Raw genomic sequence first — 21,456 nt, 5'->3', positions numbered from 1 at the left:
GGATCCTCTTCCTCCACCCGAGGGTTTATCTCCAAGGCTCTCCCCGATTTTCATCTCTCTATCTCCATTAATTGTTTTCTCTCTCAAATCTTTGCATTCTATGGCACACTCGAACCAACTCTCTTTGATTTATGTAACTATCTTTTCTTTTCCCTTGCAATTGCCACTTCCTTTTCTCTCACCCTCGCGAATTTCATCTTTCTTTTTTTTGTAAACTAATTTCATCCTTCTTAATTTAGTATCTGTTTGGTATGTCTTACTTTTAATTTCTCCTCTTTAAAAGCAAAAATTTAATCAAACATAATTTTATAAAAGTTCTTATTACAAAAAGAATTTTTTTTATAATAAAGAAAAAGGTAAAAGCTAAAAATTAAAAGTTCCTAAGAACAGTATTTTTTCTTAAAGATGTATGTTAGCATTTTGAAGTCCTCATTTATTCTATAGTTTTACATTTATTCTAAACTTGTATTTATAAATTTTATCTTTTATTCTAATAATAAACTATTTCATATTCCCTCTTTTGAAACCATCATAATGACTATATATAATCACCAAATAATTTTTAGATTTATTTTTTTTGTTTTTTTTTTAACTTCAACTTAAAAGTAACTTTTACCATAGAAAAAAGATGTGTCAAAGAGGCTCTTAAGGCTCTATATTATTTTACCTCAAAACTCATAACATAATTGTATGAATAAAAATTAAAATTGCCAACTTACTGGCATAGTGCCTGTCAATATAATAATAATAATAATAATAATAATTGAAAAAACCTTTAATTGACTTGTTTGTAAAGTTTCAAGTGCCAAATGCAAACAATGTCAAGAATATGCCCCCCAGTATTATGACTAATGAGAACTCCGAAAGATCAAAATTTGTAATCTCTCCCAAATATTGGTTTTCCTAGTTATTTCTAGCACATGACCTGGAATTAAGTTGAGGAAAGTTTCATTCATTGCCCATAATAAACAAAAAAGCTTCATATTCACTTTCATCGATATTTTATTTTATTTCAATTGATACAACGTTGTGTGTTTAAACATTTGATAGTTATTTTTAAGAGAATTGAAGTTGATATTTCCTTAAAATTAAGTATGAAATATAACTATTTATTTCAAGAAAAATATTTTTAGAAAGTTATTTTTAAAAGTATAACTTCTGTTTGGAAGAATATTTGCTTATCCGAATGCAAGGAAACGTTGCATCTAAACACTTGTTAATTTAAAATTTTCCCTTTAAAAATATAGTGTATTATATTAATTTTAGAACGTCAAATAATAATTTGTCCTTTAATAGAGGTATTTTAATTTATCTTATTTGAAGGTATTATTTATAATATTTCAGAGCTTCAAAACAATTTATTCTTTTATTATTTCACAATTGTTAACATTCACGAGCGGAACCATGCTTCTAGTCCTAAAAGAAATAGCTCATACGAATAATAAAAACCCCAAGATTTCCATATTGAAGGCATTTTCAAAAATATCATATTAAGAATTAGGGGATTGTTTTTCTTATATTGCATAAGAAAATAATAATAATTTTTTCACACTCACAAAAGAAAGAGAGAGAAAATTTAAAGTGAATCCCACATAAAATTTTTGTGTGTAGGAATATTATGTTTACTTATGCAACATAAAAAAAATAAGTATTAACAACTCAAAATTTAGCCCGGTGCTACTTTTGTAAGTTTCACATCGCTATAGCCTAAAAGAAAAATTTATACCAAAAAATCTAGATTTCAATATGGCTAAAGCTTCAAATTTTATAATTTTTAAGCTTCCAAGATGGATTGGAATTGGCTCATAGAGGAAGATGCAGCTACAGATCTCTTACCATATTTTTTTGGGTAATTCATGTGTTTGATATCGAATGGCCTGAAAACGAACATAATGAAACCGGTGTTGTCCTACCTTCCCCAAGTTTAAAATACCCTTTGCCCAAGTGACTCGACAGAAGGTTCAGGCCTAGATATGGCCAATAAATCTTACTTACAGTCATAGAAAGCCAATTACAGAACCTCACTAACCCAAAAGTGAGAGAACGAATTAACTGAACTCTCAAGTTCTAACCGCGCTCCCAAGTGAACAATTTACTCTTCCGTTGCAAGAAATTCGGTATCATGGGAGTTAATTTCCTCCATTGAAGTTTAGATTAGCTTATTTTGGGAGTCAAGAAAGTTTTTTTTTTTAATCAAAATCTTCTTGAGAGAGCTGTAAAAAAATAATTATTTTCTCAAAATAATCATTTACTAAAATGCTAGTCTATCAAACCATGTTGGGCCTCTGTGGCAGCAGTAGATTATAAAACTTATCATGCAAGAAGAAATTCTTTCCCTTGTTATCCACAGCCTTTTTCCACCCGCACCATCCCCCATTGACTATTTTCTTCAGATCATCCGTCCCAGTATAGTGTGGATCAAGTATTAAAAATGCGCAATCTCCACTTGCTTCATTGTAATCCACTCCCAAGAGTGTATATGCAAGTACACCACCACCTGCATTCAGAAACCGAAGAGATATCACTAGTCCTACCCGGCAACCAAAAAATTTCTTAGAGCACTGCCAGACAAACTTAACAACACAACAAACTTAACAACACAACTCATATCAAAGTGAATATGCAACTGAGAAATATACTGTGGAATTTCAAACCACACCATATTGGCAGATGCCATAGGTAAATGGCAGATAAAAGCAAAAAAAAAACATATCTACTAACCAATCATAACAGGTGTGCCTTGGTTCTCAAAGTGCAATGCTAGCTCTCGACATTTTTCCGGAAGCTCAGCTCCAGATCTAACATTGATGACTTTGCAAGTAACCTTTCAAAGAAAGCAAACAACCCAGTCAAGTCATTAAAGACCCCAATTAGGGTCATAACTCATAAGCAACATATATATCATGTACTTTGTTGTTAAGTATCAGATCAATTATCTAAATTCTAGCCTATTTTTGGGGTGGGAGGCTCAACATATCTTGATCCTAGTCAGAGAATCATACAAGCACAATGTCCAGTTGGGCCAAAAACCCTAAAGCCCAAATGCATCCATTATATACAGTTTAATTATAAATGAGCAGAACACTTACACCCAGAAGTTTGTCCAAAACAAAGCTCAACTCAATGGCACCAATCCATTCTCGTGACCCAATAAAAGAGGGATCTTTATCACCAATCTCAACAAGTGACTGCTGTATTTCTCTGAGAAAGTTGTAGGTTTGTCAGGCTGAATCATATGCATGAATATGACAAGCAATATTTAGTTTGATAAAAGTGAACTTTGGCCAGACTAACTGATTCATTGAATTTTTTCCTTTTAAATTAAGAACCAACAACCCTTTAAAAGACCAATTTAATAATCCACTACTCACGAAAAATCAAAGTGCAGAACAATTTTAAAACCAGAAGAGACAATAAGGAAATAACTGAAAAAATGATATGTTCCCCCAAAGGAAAATCCATCTTTGGAGGAGGGAAACTGTTAATTAATACCTATGAGAAGGAACTTCTATGGACGAGTAGTTTTGGAGTCTAAACCATGAAATGATAGTCTGGAGAGAGCGATAAGCACAACCCCATCCCTAGAAAATCAATGTAAGTGATTTAGTTTCTGATGCTACAAGGAAAAATCTGCAAGTAAATAAATATAATTATGCCATAAGATGTTCATCAACCAAAGCCTGGTTAGTTACATGCCAAGCTAAAACCTAGCTTAGATAGGGAATTTGAAAATCATTCAACATCACAACTGTTATTTTAAGTGCCAACTGCCAACAACCTCACATCTAAACGGTGCATGCAAGTATTTCTCCAACTTATTGCAAAAGCCCAATCAAGTGCCCTTTTATTTTAAAAGAGAGGTGCCACATATGCCGGACTTTTAAAGCCAGGGTGGCAGCCTGACTCTACAGGGAATTGAAACATTTCATTTAAAGCAGCATAAAAAATAAAAACTAATCCCACTCCAAAACTCATCCGGGCAACAGCAGCCAGACTATATAACATTATTTATTTTATAATAGCACAATGGATTAGACAAATCAAGGAAAGACCAAAAGTCCAAAACAAGCCATTTCTTTGTTTCCCCAAGTTGCATTTCTCATGCGGCTACACATCGGATGATCTCTTTCATTTATTCTACTTTCCTTTCCTGTGTGATTACAAGTTCTAATTTCGTGTTAAATAATGTTCTTATTCATACAGCATTATACATTAAAAGCACACTATTAATAGGCTAGTCTGATTTTTTTAATATCATTCTTACAGACAAATAGGCTGGAATATATTTACAAGATTACATAACAAGAACAACTTTCAGCAACGTACTTTTGTCATTTAAACAACTTAAAACAATTTTTCATGTATCAAAAAGTAATTAGCAATTGCCTAAACAAGATTATGTTATTCAGATAATATAAAAATAAAACCACTACGAGTCAGCAATAACAACTGGGTTATGTTTGTGTTCAAACTTAAATATCCACCACTTAGACAGGTAATTTCAATCAAAGCCAAGGAGAAAAAGAAGACATGTAATTTAAAGAACATGTAAAACCATTAGGAAGCAGAAGAATTGCAATTACCGAATCATTATAACCATCCTGAAGATAATGGAAGTATTCATAGGAACCTTGAACAAGGGAAACAGTTCCCCCAGTAACTGCATAAACCATAATGATTTTGAATGAGACAAAGAAGAATCACTTTCAGAATGAGAGACACAGACCATAATAGGAACTTACCTCCACTGTTTGGAATCCCAGTGTGAACATCTCTGAGCAAAGCTGAACCTGAAATTAACCAAATATTAAGAAACTTTGTGCATATGAAACAAAAAAATAGTTAAGGAATTTGTTAGAATTTATAAAAAATATCTCATAATATCTTGATTGTATTACAATAATTTAGAATATCTCTTAGGATCGGTCTCCATATATCCATATATTTCATAATTTGTTTCCTTATTTAATTAGGATTAGGAGTCTTCTATTAGAATAAACAGAGCTAAGTGTGTTGCCTTTTATAACACATCATGATACACCATATATTAATATTATATTCTATTATTCAGAGTTTGTTCTCTCTTTTCCCTTCTCTACCTAAATCCCTATAATTACAACAGAATTAATATCGGAAAATACAAAATGGAAAGAGGCAGATGCAATCATAACTCTCAGCACATATAGAGCATAAAAAACTTTCCATTTGGATGTACATATTACCTTTCTGTAGAGAGACAATACCACTATTCTTCAATTTTGAAAAATCCAAGGAATTAGCAATTCTTAAAAGGGGACGATCATAAGGTAATCCCAACCTTGAGTGCAAGGATCTCCTAACTTCAACTGCAGAAAGCATGAACAATTCATAAATCACTGACACATGCTGATAAAAGAAATGATGTAGAGTGGATAAGCCTAAAGATTCAATAGATACATTCCTCTCTAAAATATACCAACAGTATATACACAGTATAGATTTAATCTATTATTTTTCAAATTGAGACAAGTACATGGTAAAAAAATTTACCCTATCCATGCCAGAGTTCAACACCATACCTTGCTTCAGTTCTGTCTCCCCAAAACTCAGTTCATAGAAAACAGTTACTGGATGCAGAATCCCAGGAGGACTAAAGTGATAACATTTTAGCTGACAATTAAATAAATTACAGTCAATCAAAAGAACAATAAGTATTAAACACATGTGAGCGAAAAAAAGAAAGAAAAAACATTACTATGAAACAACATTATAACTAAATAAATAATAAGTTAAAAGACAAAGATTAAACAGAAATTACAATTATATATTCTTCATAGAAACAAAATCAATTTCTTTCATGAATTTCTCCAGATCCATCACATATAATAATCATAAAGGTGTTTGGTAAAAGAAAGAATAGTTTTTTTTTTTTTTTTTTTTCATATCTAAATTTTACTATGGGATACTGTGTAGCAGGATAGTTACACACAAATTTTATAGCATTGGTATCTCACAACGTCTACATATCCGATTACTAATTTTGTCATCCACACACATAATTCTTAGTACCCACCAAAGAAGATCGACATAGATCTGGTTCTTTTAACCAAATAATCTCAAACTATTCCACAACAAAAAATACAGATCACCAAATGAAGTATATTTGAAAGTTCAGATGCATAATGTTATATGTAGTCATCCTGCTGCATTACAGTTCGTATCAAATGGACATTGTCACTTTTAGCTGTGATTTATATATTACAGAAAGAGAAAATGTACACATTTGAGAGTCGTGTATTTGCAAGACTAAAGCTAAAAATCCATTTGAAATTGCACAATGATATAGAGGAATAGCAATACGTTACTGTACATCCATTAACTATAGGAATATGATCTTTTTGTGAATTGGCCGGAGTCATAGTGGAATAGTACAACCATGGAAAGCTTAAGTAACTGGATAGATGAATACATTGCCTCACCTGAGGATGTTGTGTCAAAAGATTAGGCAACATCAAGTTCTGCAGTATATTTAACTGGTCAACTAAGCCAGGGATGATTAAACTTGAAACTGCATGTTTCAGTGGAAGCTCCCTGGAAGAATAGCAGAGTACATCTAGCTTAATATCCACAATAAGGAGTCTGGCTTCTTCCTGGACTGAAAGCAATAATTCAACTTCAATTAAGAAATGCTAAAACCACAAAAATCAAAGTAAACAACTTTTTTTCAATGAGCAAATGTTGGACATCAAGTAAGTATGATCCTCAGATCCTAACCTGGAAGGTATTCTGCAACAGGCACAGTAGATGCTGATGATGACCCTAAGCTATTAAAGTGAACATTAACTTGGATAGTATCTGCATTCTAAGCAGAAGAAAATTTCACAAAATGGACAATAGTAGTCACTTGACTATTCATGAAGCACATAGAAGAAAGGGGGAAAAAAAAAGACAGGATAAAAACAAAACCACAAATACCATCAGATAATATAAGCACGAAGTAAACATTTAAAAAGAAAAGGGGAGGAAGATCAAAGCGAATATCATAATCTTTCATGTTACCTCAACAGAGAAAACTGGTGAGCCTGCTTTATTGTTCATGGAAAAGTATGAACACGCTAGTGAGCTTGCATCAAAGCCATCATCACCCTCAGCCAAAGGCCTGATCTTGGAGAGGTCTGTGCCAAAGTCTAATTCCGCACCTCGAATTATAGCAGGTGGAGGCAGATCCAGAGAGGTTTTGTTTAATGTTTCTAATATATACACCACCTGAGGGTCCCTTAACTTGGCAATAACAGCTTCATTTGCCCGTACAAATGCTTTCTCAACATCTGTGGAACAAAATTTGCCCAGAATTTACTGCATTTAGAACATAGTGAAATATCCATCTTAGATAATTCACGGATATCCAGATATTATCTTACGCAGCTCTATATACTAATTACATTAAAATTGAATTAACGAACTTCATCTAATTGACTGCCAGCTTTTTATGTCAAATTCAAAATTTGTAATGTGGATCTCTTAGTTTACTGTAATTGTCCACTATCTTTCACATGTAATATTTGTATAGCATAGCTTATGTATAAGGGAAAATCAACAAATGTAGTGAACAAAAGAAGAAAAAAAGAGAGGGAAACCTACCAGTTGGATTTTTGACAGGGTAATACACTGGCAACTTAATTGGAAGCTCACAACGAAGCAAGCAACCATTCTCCCACACACACTTCTCCGGATGTTGTTCCTCTATGACCGACGAAACAGATTCGAGGCTCGTTGCATTTCCACTCTCGGACACAAAAAATCGCAGGTCGCCGGAATCTGAACTGGAAACTGCTCCGATCACCGCTTGATCGTCGTCCCTTGTTCGTTCACCATAAAGAAGCTTCCTCAATCCACGTGCAGCATCTACGGCAGCACGAGCATTGGTGTCGTCTCCGGAAGCTAGGGCTCCGATTATCTCAAAGCCTTTCAAAATCAAGGTACGAAGCTCCTCTGATTCTTTGCTTAAATCTGGAGAAGAAGACGAGGAAGGGAGGGTGTGGATGCATCGGAGGATGGAGACGACGGTGAGTGGTGGCAAGAATGGGGATCCAATAAGCCAGTGGTGGATTCCCGGGTCGGATCCTATGTCGACCCGTTTTGAGCGACATAACAGTCTCACGCTACGATTGCAAGCCATCAAAACTCTCTGCTTTCCCTCGTCGATCTTTTTTCAAGTCAATTCAACAAATGACAGTGGAATCAAACTGAAACGAAGGTTTTCTTTTTTTCTGTCTCTCTTTTTTTTTTTTTATAAAAAATCCTCATAGCAAATACTTATATTATAATAGATATGATATTTTTACTACTAAATAATATTATTATCAATGTCACTACTATATCTTAACGTTAACAGTTGATTTTTATTAATCAACAGTTATTATTTCCACAAATTAAACTCGTTAATTAATTATTAATTCACAATAAATGATAATCATTAATTGACGAAAATCAATAATTAAGATATGGTAATAACATTATTAGTAACATTATTTAATAATAACAATATCCTATCCCATATTATAATACGCTTTATTACAGGTATTAAAAACCACGGTAAATCAAAAATTCAAGATGAATTAAAAATAATAACTTAAAAATAAGACATTTATTAATGCTATGTTCAATTTGTAATTGATTATACTTCTTAAAAACATACCCCTATAAGAATGATTAATTAGTAGAAATATTTTTTTTCTTTGGATACAATACTCCTCAAGATATTAAAGAAAGATTTCAAAATTTGATAGTTGCATAAATCTAAGTCAAAAAATGTTTATAACAATACAACAATGTTTCCAATTATCATGAATTTAGTGCATGATTAGCCTAGGTATGTCTCAAAACATGTACACTTCGGGATAAAACAAAATCTTTCTGTTGTTGGATTCCCTGAAAGGTCAACTTTGGATGAATTATGAAGAACGGTTCTTCTTTTGAAGCCAGAGAGTTTGAGGAAAACATTTAGAATGATTATCTGAATCGAGGATTGATGGAACTAGATGTACACAATTGCATCCTTCTTCCTTAGAGGAATCAATTCCAGAACTTGATGTCCCCATAATCTCTTGAAATGACCTATTCAATAATCTTTCACCTGATCTGAGCAAATTCCCTTCACCACTTCTCAAAGTCGTTCCAAAATCAGAGGAAGAAGTTAGAGTTTTGTCCTTCATCATGGGTTTTTGAGAGGTGTAATCACCATATTCTGATTCACTTCCTTGTTCATTAGACGATTTCTGTTGAATTCTGCGTGAACAATCAAAGAAACTGAAAGATGACATCTTCAGCCTGTACTTAGAATCAGAAGTACATGGTACATAATTGATCCTCAACTCAATGTTACAGCCCAATATGAACTGCAAAGAACTTGCGATCAATTTCCATGAATTCTCAGCCTTAGATACATGGTGGCGATGGTGGAACTCCAACTCGGCAATAGCCAGCCCTGAAATTTGGGAGTATCAATCATTTATTACTCGTTACTTAGTACTAAAAACTAAGTACATTTGGGAAATACGACCATATTTTTTCTTATCAAAAAGCATGAGTGGAACTAACGATGACAAACGAGAGAAGTATGATCACATAATATTAAGTTTAAGATACAAATGGTTGACCAAGATTATGGAAAAGCAGCCAAATCTGATAACACATACTTGTTCAATCATAAATATTATTACTGTAAAACCTTTTTTTTTTTTATTGATAGTAAACTATGATGAGAGCACATACTGGAAGCAAAATTCTCAAAGAGAAAGTGTGACAAAAACACCCAACATAGAAAGCGGTTATAATGCAAGAAATTTTTAAAATGAATGGAAAATGAGTAGCTCTTCCAAAAACAGAAAGAAGAAATTACAAGATGTTGTGCGATCAACATGAAGTGAAGACAACTTCCCCTTCTTCCTGAGAAAAGTTCTGAGCTGACTAGATTGACACAACTCTGTAGCTTTATACCATATGGAATGCAATGTTCCTTTGCAATCCTCCTGCACTCTTAATCTATATGACTTGTTATCACATTGACCGGGAGCAAGATGCTCTAAACTCTGCCCTGTAGAAGATACATTGCAGTAATCACCATCTGTATCCATTTAGGGAATAAGGAAAAGCTTAGAATAGAGATTTTCTACATGAGAAAAACCACTCCCTTTCTGCTAACCCCACCCAACACACCCACTAAGGAATAAGAAAAAGTAAGCCAAAGAAAAAAGTCAAGCCCACCTCCATTGCATGCACCTCTGAAACACAACTTGGTATCATTTGTATCCACAGATGGACAATCTACAGAGCTTAGCTGTAGGAGAGCTACAGTGAACCATGTTGTTTGATTCTTCGATATTCTTAACTGCTTCTCAGTTTCAGAAAGTATTCTCAATGCATGGCTTAGTTTCTGCAGGTCAGCTTCAGCTATGATAGAGAAAATAACCAGTCAGACAAGAGACATAAGATATGATCAAAATAGAGTTCAGAATATGATAAACTATGGTTTAAGCACTTACAGGTATATCTTCTAGAAAATCTACTTCTGACTTCATAACCACCACCATTTTCACATTTCCCTGCAAGGATGTCCATAATGAGATTTGCCAACTGTGATATAAGTTGCAAAGGATCTATCCTTGATCTCATCAGCTCCCGAGCTCTTATAACTGTATTTGAAGTGTCAGATGAAAAAGCCAGATCCAGCAAACCAAGCAATTCATCATCAGAAACGATCCCAGTCTGCATAACAACAAAGGCAAGCCTGAGTACCAAGGAAAAAAAACATATATAGAAAGTTTTGAGGAAATACATGTATGGAACAATAGCACTACACTTACAAGCTCGTAGGCTAATGAAACTGTGATCTTTTTACCGAGCAAACTCAACTGATCAAGCATCATTTCTGCATCCCTTAATGAACCACAGGATTTAGCAGCAATGAAGTTCAAAGCAGCCTGATCAAAATCAAGACCTTCCTCGGCACAAATTTTTTCTAATCTGCATGCAATGTCAGCATCTTTAATCTTCGGAAAGTGATACCTCTGAGCCCGGGAAACTGCACTTCGAGGAAGCTTATCCAAATCAGGAGCAATCATCACAAAAACCACACGCTGAGAAAGGTTCTCTAGGCTATTTGAAAGGCTGGCCCATGTCTCCCCATTCAATAACTGGCACTCATCAATAATGAAAACCTTAAAACGTGAGTAAACTGGAGGGATACATGCATTCTTAACAAGGGATTTAACTTGGTCTATACGATTGATTCTCACAGAATCCACTTCCTTAACATCTTTACTTCTTCCAGAGAAGAATAAAACGCATTCTCTACACAGGCCACATGGTCTTTGCTCCTCAACAGAGAGACAATTCAGTGCAGCAGCAAATATCCTAGAGGCAGATGTCTTGCCTGTACCACGTGGACCATGAAAGAGATAAAATGTTGTTATCCTTCCTCTGGAGATTGCACCCAAAAGAGACCTTACTACGACATCTTGTCCCACCAAATCACTAAACAATTTAGGCCTAAATTTCATAGACAAACTTCTAGGAGTTTCCAAATTCGGACTAATTTCACCACCATTGTGTCTCATGCTTCTATGTCCATGAAGATCTTTCTCATCAACCCGGTCCAATATCAAGGAACGGTCTTCTATCTCGCTATAAAGATTTGATTCTCTAAACCTTGGTGATTTTGACCAACAACAGCTTATTCCACATCCATTATCATTATCATCTAAAACATTGAAATGATTACTAGGAGGCACGGTACAAGCCAAATCAAGTCCATTAACCCCACTACTACAGCTTTCGCTTAGTGATTTATTTCCAGAAATGCAGTGCTGATTCAGATCAGAGTAAACTGGTTCATCATTTTGTTGGTCATTCTGACATGAGATTTCACTAGGCTTCAACCTTGAGTTAGACAGGCCACAATTCAATACAAAATCAGCAACATCATGCTCTCTTTGTCCCATAAAACCTAAATTCTTTGATCTCAAAGCAATATTATTGTCAGAATCAAACGCACGAGTAGCATCCAAAAACCGCAGAGAAACCCCATTGTCCCAACCATTCTCCCAGTGCACATTATCAATCAAAGAAGAGAGTTTGCTCATTGATGGATCCCTCAATGACCTGACTCTCCTCAATGCTCCAAGAGTTTTAGAAATAGGAATATCAACTGAATGCCGTCGTCCATCCATCATTGTCTCACACTCACTTATATAATCAAAATCCACTGGAAACAGTGCAACCCTTACCTAAAAGAGAAAGATAACCTCAACACATCGAAAGGAAAAGCCAGATAAAAAGCTACACACACAGAGACAGAGTTTGCACATAAAACAACCCAACAAAGCACAAAAAAAAAAAAAAAACTACACACACACACACACACACAGAGAGAGAGAGAGAGAGTTTGCACATAAAACAACCCAGCAAAGCACAAAATCACAGTCCTTCAAACCTCCTATACACCATTCCAGAAAAGCACACAAATGCAATGGGGTCAAAATCAAAACAGAATTTCACAAAAAAAATTAGGTGTAGCTTATTGTCAACATATGTATTTGACCTTCAAATTTCTAGTCACTCTGGAAATAAAAAACAAGAATAATTTAACGGCCATAAAAGGTAACTGGTTTCTCACTGAGCGCTTTGCAAGAGCAAACAAAATAATAGTAGAAATTGCAGTACCTTCAACAAGAGAAGAACGCAGAGCAATGAGTATTGAGCGATCCCATTGAGGCATATATATAAATATGAATAAATAAGTAAGTTGCTATATGTATGTATGTGTGTACGCATATAAAGAAAGAAGGAAAGGGAGGGGGAGTGAAGGAATCTGGAGTTCAAATTTCAATGACATAAAATATTGTAGATGGAAAACAAACAAACCGAAACGACAAAGTTTTAAATAAATAACACAAACCTGCTAATAGAAACAGAAATAGAAATAAGCATACATTCTTCGAAACTGAAGAAGGATAAAAGAAAAGAACAAAAAAAATAAAATTGAATCCGGTAGCGTAGAAAGCGGGATGTTGAAAAACTTGACTCGCTATGGTAATGGTGTTATTGGTGTTGATATAAAACATAGAAAGAGTGAGTGAAGTGGCAAAACAGTAAATGTCGTAAATGCGAGTGTGTGGTTCAAATTGTGACTGGAGCCAACGTGTGCACGGCACAAGTTAAGAGTTGAGGGAACAAAATTGTGGTTTCGGTTTCAGAAATTTGTTTGGTTCCCACTGTGGCACGAGGAAGAGCAGCAGGGGTATTCTCGTAATTTCATCGAAAAGGTTTCAGTTATTTTAGTTGGAGCGAAAATAAAGCTGTGACTATGGTCGGGTTCTGCAGTGTGTAGGCGCTAGTCTACTTTCGACACTCTTGCTTTCTTTCTTTTTTTGGTACAACTTATTTCTTTTCTTTTCTATTTTTAATCAACTTTTCTAACGAACATTTTTTTTTTTTTTAGAAACTTGTAAATAAATTATTTTTATTTATTTATTAAACTATATGTTGATTTCTATGTAAATTATTAAATGATATTTAATTTTATTATAACTTCTTTAAGACACTTCTTGATGAATGCGAGAATCAATGAAGCAGCATTTAATAATTATCTATTAAAGTTACTTAATATGAATTAAAGAATAAAAATAAGATTTTAAATTTAAACCACATCACCTAATGTGGTATTTCCGCTGGGATGGTCATGGTAGTCACATTAACTCTTAATTGTGGACCACATCAATTACAATTGACTTGCATTAACTCGCAACGCAACCATGACCGTGACACAATTTAAAATTTTGAATGAGAGTCTTGACAATAAGAATATAAAGACAATGTTAACCCAAGTTGAGTTGACAACACAGATTGAATAGCTAAGAAGAGAATTATAGGCTCATAAATGAGTTAAAATTTGTAAAAAGATGAGAGGCTCAAAAAGGTAATTAAGAATTATATATATATATATATATATATATATATATATATATATATATATATATATATATATATAAAGAAGGTTATACTTATCATCTATTTTCGTTTATAATCTTTTACAATCATACATTAACCGTGAATTTTTGTCAATCAACAATTATCATTTATTATGAATTAATAATTAATTAATGAATTTGATTTGTGAAAATAATAACTGTTGATTGGCGAAAACTAACGATTAAGATATGATTGTTAGAGGTTGTAAATTAAAATAGGTTGTAAGTATAATCTTTATATATATATTTATGTATATATATATATATATATATATATGGGAAAAAACATTTCTGCAGTTGCATTTATTTCAAAAACGACGTCGTTTTGGTATTGAAATCTTAAAAAATTATAAATGTAAAGACTATTATAATCGTGAAATAAATTAAAATTACAAAACACCATGATTTCTGCCCTAAAACGGCGTCGTATTGGGCTTACTGCAGATAAGTTATCTGCAGTAACTGCAGAAAAAGCGAACCCTATACATATAGGGAAAAAATATTTCTACAACCACTTTAGATAAGGTTATCTTCAGCTACCATTTATAATTATGTTCTCCCGAGAGAACATAGTTATAACATTAAAGTTGTTTTTTTTTTTCTCTCTCCATGTCAACAAAAAAGTTCTGAAAAGTAACTGAGAAGAAAAAAAAAAGTAACTTTAATGTTATAACTATGTTCTCCCGGGAGAACATAGTTATAAAATGGTAGTTGTAGATAACCTTATCTAAAGTGGCTGTAGAAATACTTTTACCATATATATATATAAATATATATATATATATATATAGGGAGGGTTATATTTACAAATTTTTTGTTTACAAACTATACTATGTACTCCCAGGAGAACACTATGTTCTCCCGAGAGTACATAATGTAATTTGTAAAAAAAGTTTGTAAACGGATCCTTCCCTATATATATATATATATATATATGAGCATGATCATTTGATACCGATGTCAAACTTTGGAATTTGATGCAAAATTCTATCCGTTGATTTTCGCCAATCAACTGTTATTATTTATTAGAAATCAAACATATTAATTAATTATTAATTCTCAATAATTAATATGTTTGATTTCTAATAAATAATAACAGTTGATTGACAAAAATTAACGGTTAGAATTTGGTGTCAAATTTTAAAGTTTGACACCGGTGTTAAAAGATCTTGCATATATATATGTGTGTGTGTGTGTGTGTGTGAGTGTGTGTGTGTGTGTGTGTGTGTAGGATCCTTTGACACCTCATCTGAGAGCCATTAGATCAAAAAAGATTAATGGCTCTGATTTGTAAGCATGTGACACCATTGATCTTTTTTGATCTAACGACTCTCAGATGAGGTGTCAAATTTCAAATTTGACACCGGTGTCAAAGGATCCTACCTCATATATATATATATAAATATATATATATAAATATATATATATATATATATATATATAATAAAAAATATATTGATTAGGGGTGGGGGAAGCATTTGAAGTTTTTTACTAGTATTCTATTTTATTTTTCTTCTTAAAATACTAGTAATTAAGATGAATTTTTAATCATTTCTTGCTTTTTAATTAAACAAATAATTAAATACATTTTTGTTGTCAATATAAGGTTCAAAAGTCAAACATCTACTTTAATAATTTTACAACTCCCCCTTTGAAGTTCACCCTTTATTGTATGCTAATAAGATTATCTCGATTGAATTAAGATATTGCACAAAGAAATTTTTTATATACTGCATTACTTGTACGCATCATGCCAACAAGTTATCATAAAATCTCCTTATTACATTGGCTCATGGTCAGGAGCCAAATATTTATTGATTCTATAATTTTTAGATGTGTGATTTACGTTCTAACTACTCCACCACAATACACAAAGATGAATCCCCAAATATAATTGGGAATATGTGTTGATATGAATCTCTTTATATAATATATTGAAAGGCTTTAATGATTCTAAAGTGAATGTAGATAAGTTATCTACATTCGCTAAGTTATCTACATTCGCTCTAAAAACAACGTCGTTTTGGGTTAAAAAATTATAATAGAAATGACTATTATAACCCTGAAATAAATTATAATTACATAAACACATTGATTTCAGCCTCAAAACAACGTCGTTTTGGGCTAAAATTAGATAAATTATTTACATTGACCGTAGAAAAAGCGAACACATTGAAATAATGAATGGAGATTTGGTTAAATAAATATTTGATTATTGTTATCGATCTTTTCAACATGAGGGAGAGAGAATAAACAGTTAGAAAAATATAGAATGCGATAACATTATCTTATATAGATCATCTCTCAAAACAAATATGAGAAAAAGATATTATATATGACTGCTAGATGGTTTCACTGACCAATAAATTTAATATTCCAATTGTAAATGCTCCAATTCATATTGATAAACTACACTTAAAACATGGAAAAATAATTGGTTCTAATGATAAAAATCCTCAAAAAGAGGAAAAGAACAAATGATCAAGATGGTCAAAATATGGAAAAAAAATTGTTAATTCTGAAGACATAACTTTTATTAAACCTCGAGGGAGGGGTTCAGGTACCTGAAAATAATGAAAATGAAGAGATTTATATTAATTATGTCATTACACAAAAAAGATGGAACCGTAAAGATATAGTTGTCGACAATATTTTCATAAATAATGAAACAAGACAAGGATCTTGAACCAAAAATTGTTGATGAATGTAAATAGAAAAATAATTGGCCAAAATATAAAGACGTGTTGCGACTTCGGCAAGTGTATCGGTTGTAAAAGTAATAAAATGTATGAGTAAGAGATCATTCCCATGAGGATTAGATTTCAACCACTAATTCACTATTTATGCTTAAGTTGGACAATTGATCAAGAGAATTTAATGAAAACTAAATTAAATAACAAAACAAGAACGCAAAATATGAGTAACTTGACAATCAAAAAACTCAATTAGGGGTTCGATTTCCCTCAATCTCCCTTTTATATTATAAATTAAAACCCTTAACTAATCGCCCTTTTTATATTTTCAATCATTCCCCTAAGTTAATTAGAACTCAATCCCTTGACATCCTAATTCTTTAGTATCTTTAAAAGAATTCTAGTTCTCCGGCAATTTCTCAAGAAAATAAGCAACAAACACAAAAATAACAAGATATTATAAAACTTTACATCTATCCTAGAATCATAAGGATTATGATGAATTTATCATGCATGGTTCATGTACCAACATTCTTATTGTCGTACAATAATCCTAAATCATTCTACAAGATCAAACTCATGGAAAGATTTACGAGAAGATAAATTCATTCAATATAAAAAGGAAAAATTATCCCTTCAAAATAGAATTTGTAAGCTTAACATTTTGACTATGACACGTACAATAGATGTATGCCTTAAAAACTTGATGCAAATCCACCAGCTATTACTTTTTTCCGTGATAAGCATTTCATCTAACAAAATACCTCATAAATTAATGTATATATTCTACCATTAAGTTGTCAGACATCCATAAGGGACAAAAAATCAGTACAAAAAAACTTTAGAATACATTAAATAAGAGAGTCGTATCAAAATTTGTAATTATTTATGAAAAAGGAGATAACTACAAAAATTTTACATAATAATCTCATGAAATTTTAATACGACTATTTCCATTTTCAAATGAGAAGAAAGATCGTGTCTTTTAATAGGGTTTGTTGTTTCTCATATCATAAGAGATAAAATTATCTCTTATATACACATAAAAATATATGGAGTTCATGTGAGGGCATCTGAAGAGAACTAGAAAAAAAATATGAGCCTTACATATTTTTATGTATATAAGGGATAAAATTATCCTTATAATATAAGAAATATAAAAAAAAAGTTGAAATTTAAAGAAAAATACAAATAATTATGTAAATTATTTGATTGGCCGTGTTAGAAGTTATCTTTAGATAGATAGAGAAATAGCTTTTTATTAAAAAAAAATTAGAAACTAAAATAATATAAAATTTCTCTTGAGGACCAACCTACGATTTTTTTCTTCATTTTATATTAATGTTCAAACTTGAAAGAATCGTTCTTTCATCAAAAGCCAAGTATTTTTTAATGAAAGATATATTATTAAATTAGAGAGATAACATTAAAGTAAGTCTGTCAGAATCTTTTACTTTATATATATATATATATATATATATTTAGGGACAGGATATTTTTACACTAGTGTAAGAGTTAGAAGTCTTACACTCAATCTTGAGCATTGATCCACTTGTATCCAATGACTCACATTACTAAAAAATTAGAGCCCTTAGATATAAGTGGGATCAATGATCAAGATTGAGAGTGTAACTTACACTGGTATAAAATGATCTTGACCCATATATATATATATATATATATATATATATATATATATATATATATATATATATATCAAGATCATTTATACCGATATAAGATTATAAGTCTTACACCGTATCTCAATCGTTTATTTTCTTGCATTCAACGGTTATAATTTAGGAAGTTATACGAATTTATTAATATTAATTAATTATTAATTACACTACAAATGACAACTGATGATTTTTGTCCATTAACGGTTGAGATACAGTGTAAGATTTGTTAGTCTTACACTAGTGTAAAATGATCCTGATCCATATATATATATATATATATATAATTTTATACACATCTTAATATATTTTTTAGTGTACGTGCACAAATACCCACCAAAAAGGCCAAAAAAATTAAAAAAAGATTGATTTAAGTGAAATATGTTTAATTTCATTTAAGCAAAAAAAAATTTACTAAAATAATTAATCGTATTTTTGTCTCGAAAAAAATTATCTCCATAGAAAAGAAAAAAAAACAACAACATTGACTAGTCATGTAATGTTGACAAGACAAGAGTTTGCTTTTAATAAGAAGGATATCGTAGTCCAAGAGGTGGCAAGAAAAAGTTAAGGTTGCAACCTGAACAATGAAAATCTGGATCCAGGAGCAGAGAGTTCACGCTTTAGGAGCTGTCATGGTCCTTGCGGCAACAACCTGCATGCAGACCTATACTATAGCAAGCACGAATAGACGATAGCATTTACGGCGCTGAACCGGGGACCATTGAGGGTAATAGAACTAGACGTTCAACTTGAACCATGAGTTTTTAATATTTTTGGGACAGGGCTAGACTTTAGGCCACAGCCTCATAGGGTGTATAGTTGTACCATTAAATGTTCTGCACACAAACAGCTAGTGCTCTTTTTTCTTCTGATGTTTGCATGCCATCTCAAGTGATGAATTAATGTACTGCACTTTCACATGAAAACTATTTTATGATTTTATAATTATTTATTTTAATATTTTCACACGATGAAGATCCTAGTTTCTCATTTATGTACACATAGTGTTTATTTAAGCATGATGGCTCTTTATTTCAGGAAATCAAAATTCCCAAGAAAAATGTGCTAAACCAAACGCAGTTTAAGACAATAATTTTGGTTAGGTGGGCACTGTGACAGCGTGCTGGCAAAGATTTTACACTTTTCAGTGAATTATTCAATTAAGCAGGCAATGATTGAGAAGTAGGAAAATAAATTTTGTTTTTATTGATTCCGTGCCCCAAATAAAAAACTCATATACAGAAAAACATTTCAAATTAAAGAAAAAACTTTAGACAGACACGACCAATCAATGAAGCATGTTCAAACTCTTGAATGGGACCGACTCAATTAAGAATCGCTTAACAAATTTGATCCAATTGTCAGACACGAATTAATCAGTTTAATTTATGATGAATTATAGTTGGGTATTAAACCTTAGTCTTCAAGATTTTATCTGTCTGCCACAACTTTACTATCTCTAGTGGCTACTTATTATGATTATAATATTACATTCTACATTATATTTAAGTTAATATGTATTTCTTTTTATCAATAATATGGTCGACTTAACTCTTACTTTTTCTTTTTTATCGTGTAGAATATAGAACACAATTTTTTTTGTTAATTTAAAATTTTATTTAACATTTTTTTTATAATTTATATTAAATCATTATTTAAATATATTATATAATATTAAATTATGTATAATTATCACCGACTCGATTATGATTCAACTACTATCATAGCACTAAAGCATACACTAGTGCATTCACTGGTTCAACAACTGATCTAGTTTTAAAAATATTATTGAAATATATTTATAATATACATAATTGTACAATAATAACAGATTATTAATATGTCATCAAAACAACGATGATTTTAAGTAATGAAATAATAATTAGCTATTATAATTAATTAATGATATCTGAATAATTTTTTGGTTTAGTATAATAAATTTTATTCAAAATTTTTCTTGAATTACTTAAATAATTAATTATTGTCTATTTACAATTTTTACCTCGGTTCAAGCACAGGTTGACTTTGCATAAGCAAGAAAAGCACGTGTTACGAGACATTTGGAGGGATTAAAAATCTGAATCAAACAACGCTTAACTCAAGGCTCCATGTATTAATAATTTAGTAAAGTAAAAATTTCGGCCTACAGGCCGAGGTGAAGTTGGTAAGTTTTTTTTTATTTTAATTATTTCCTCTTTTATTTATTCTTTTTCTTTGGATATCATCTGCGGGTAATTTCCTAAGGTAGTGTTTGGTTAAAGGTTTATTTTGGGATTGATGAGAAAGTGTAAGTGGATATTGGAAAATATCACGTTTGGTTCAAGTTTTTTCAAAAAATACTAGGCAAATAGGATAGATGGGAAAATAACTTTTGTGTTGATTTTTGGATGAATTTCACTGTTACAGAATACCACTTGAGATGTAGTATTTTGAGATAACTGGGGAAGTGAAAAAACAGGTGCAAAGTTTCTCCCGAACATAGATTTTGCATATTTAAATAAATTTCTCTGATAATATTTCGGTCAACCAAACAACTTTTTTTACATTTTCCTACCAAACTCACTTTTCAATCATTTTCCTATCAATTACATTTTCCTAGTAAAAATTTTTTTATCCCGAATCAAACACTACCCAAGTTCTTTATAGATTAATCCGAAGTTCACAGCGAAATCAAGATTAAAACTGTAAATATCTCCAAAAAAAAATAATACTAAAAAGAATCAAACATATATTTTTATCTTTATCTGTTGTACGTTAATTATCTATCATCATTTGTCTCTTCTATTTATTATATCCTACTCCGAAACAGATGAAGAAGGAAATTCTCAAGCGATTACAAAACTGAACTCAGGTTTTTAGCCCACGGTTTAGTAATGAAGCTTTTCTTTTCTTTTTTAGTAGAGGTCCACCAATGAAGATGATTCGCATGAAGAATGAATATTCATTTCAATACGCAAATCAGTATATTGACCCTCCTTTACGGCCCAATGGGTATCAATATCAAACTGGGTACTACTTTTATGGGTTTACTTCTTTTGTTTTTGGAAAAAAATATGGGCTAACTTTGATTTGATA

At 31.8% G+C, this 21,456-nt stretch overlaps 2 protein-coding genes across 3 annotated transcripts; both read right to left on the bottom strand.

Annotated features, from left to right (window-relative positions):
- Positions 1–1,996: 1,996 nt before the first annotated feature.
- LOC133296319 (probable Ufm1-specific protease) lies at positions 1,997–8,200 on the bottom strand. Its single transcript, XM_061495280.1, has 12 exons — positions 7,621–8,200; positions 7,039–7,307; positions 6,754–6,841; positions 6,459–6,634; positions 5,559–5,649; positions 5,223–5,345; positions 4,743–4,790; positions 4,584–4,660; positions 3,493–3,581; positions 3,090–3,201; positions 2,722–2,824; positions 1,997–2,497 (listed from the first exon to the last, which is right to left on the bottom strand). Exons 1-12 carry the CDS (start codon positions 8,156–8,158, stop codon positions 2,268–2,270), a joined length of 1,944 nt encoding a protein of 647 aa, XP_061351264.1. The 5' UTR covers positions 8,159–8,200; the 3' UTR covers positions 1,997–2,267.
- A 573-nt stretch (positions 8,201–8,773) lies between these two features.
- LOC133296320 (protein STICHEL-like 2) lies at positions 8,774–13,041 on the bottom strand. Of its 2 annotated transcripts, none has more exons than XM_061495281.1 (5): positions 10,845–13,041; positions 10,524–10,746; positions 10,246–10,431; positions 9,881–10,105; positions 8,774–9,466 (listed from the first exon to the last, which is right to left on the bottom strand). In XM_061495281.1, exons 1-5 carry the CDS (start codon positions 12,210–12,212, stop codon positions 8,934–8,936), a joined length of 2,535 nt encoding a protein of 844 aa, XP_061351265.1. In that variant the 5' UTR covers positions 12,213–13,041; the 3' UTR covers positions 8,774–8,933. The 2 variants fall into 2 exon arrangements, with proteins under 2 accessions (XP_061351265.1, XP_061351266.1); XM_061495282.1 differs by having other exon boundaries at positions 9,881–10,075.
- Between the last annotated feature and the right edge of the window lie 8,415 nt (positions 13,042–21,456).

The sequence above is a fragment of the Gastrolobium bilobum genome, unplaced genomic scaffold, assembly GCF_033153095.1.
Source record: "Gastrolobium bilobum isolate Gb01-03AN ecotype WA unplaced genomic scaffold, APGP_CSIRO_Gbil_v1 utg2008, whole genome shotgun sequence".
In the NCBI taxonomy this organism is placed as follows: domain Eukaryota; kingdom Viridiplantae; phylum Streptophyta; class Magnoliopsida; order Fabales; family Fabaceae; genus Gastrolobium; species Gastrolobium bilobum.
The sequence above is the reverse complement of the archived record's forward strand: the minus strand, read 5'-3'. Positions and strand labels throughout refer to the sequence as shown.

Bases quoted from the DNA above. Each gene is read 5' to 3' on its own strand.
- LOC133296319 (XM_061495280.1), bottom strand. From the start codon at position 8,158: ATGGCTTGCAATCGTAGCGTGAGACTGTTATGTCGCTCAAAACGGGTC. The intron at 6,842-7,038 runs GTAACATGAAAG...TCTTCTGCTTAG, and splicing joins CACCAGTTTTCTCTGTTGAG to AATGCAGATACTATCCAAGT. The intron at 5,650-6,458 runs GTGAGGCAATGT...TTTAATTGTCAG, and splicing joins TTTTGACACAACATCCTCAG to CTAAAATGTTATCACTTTAG.
- LOC133296320 (XM_061495281.1), bottom strand. From the start codon at position 12,212: ATGATGGATGGACGACGGCATTCAGTTGATATTCCTATTTCTAAAACT. The intron at 10,432-10,523 runs GTAAGTGCTTAA...TCTCTATCATAG, and splicing joins ATTTTCTAGAAGATATACCT to CTGAAGCTGACCTGCAGAAA. The intron at 9,467-9,880 runs GTAATTTCTTCT...CCCAAATTTCAG, and splicing joins TGTTGATCGCACAACATCTT to GGCTGGCTATTGCCGAGTTG.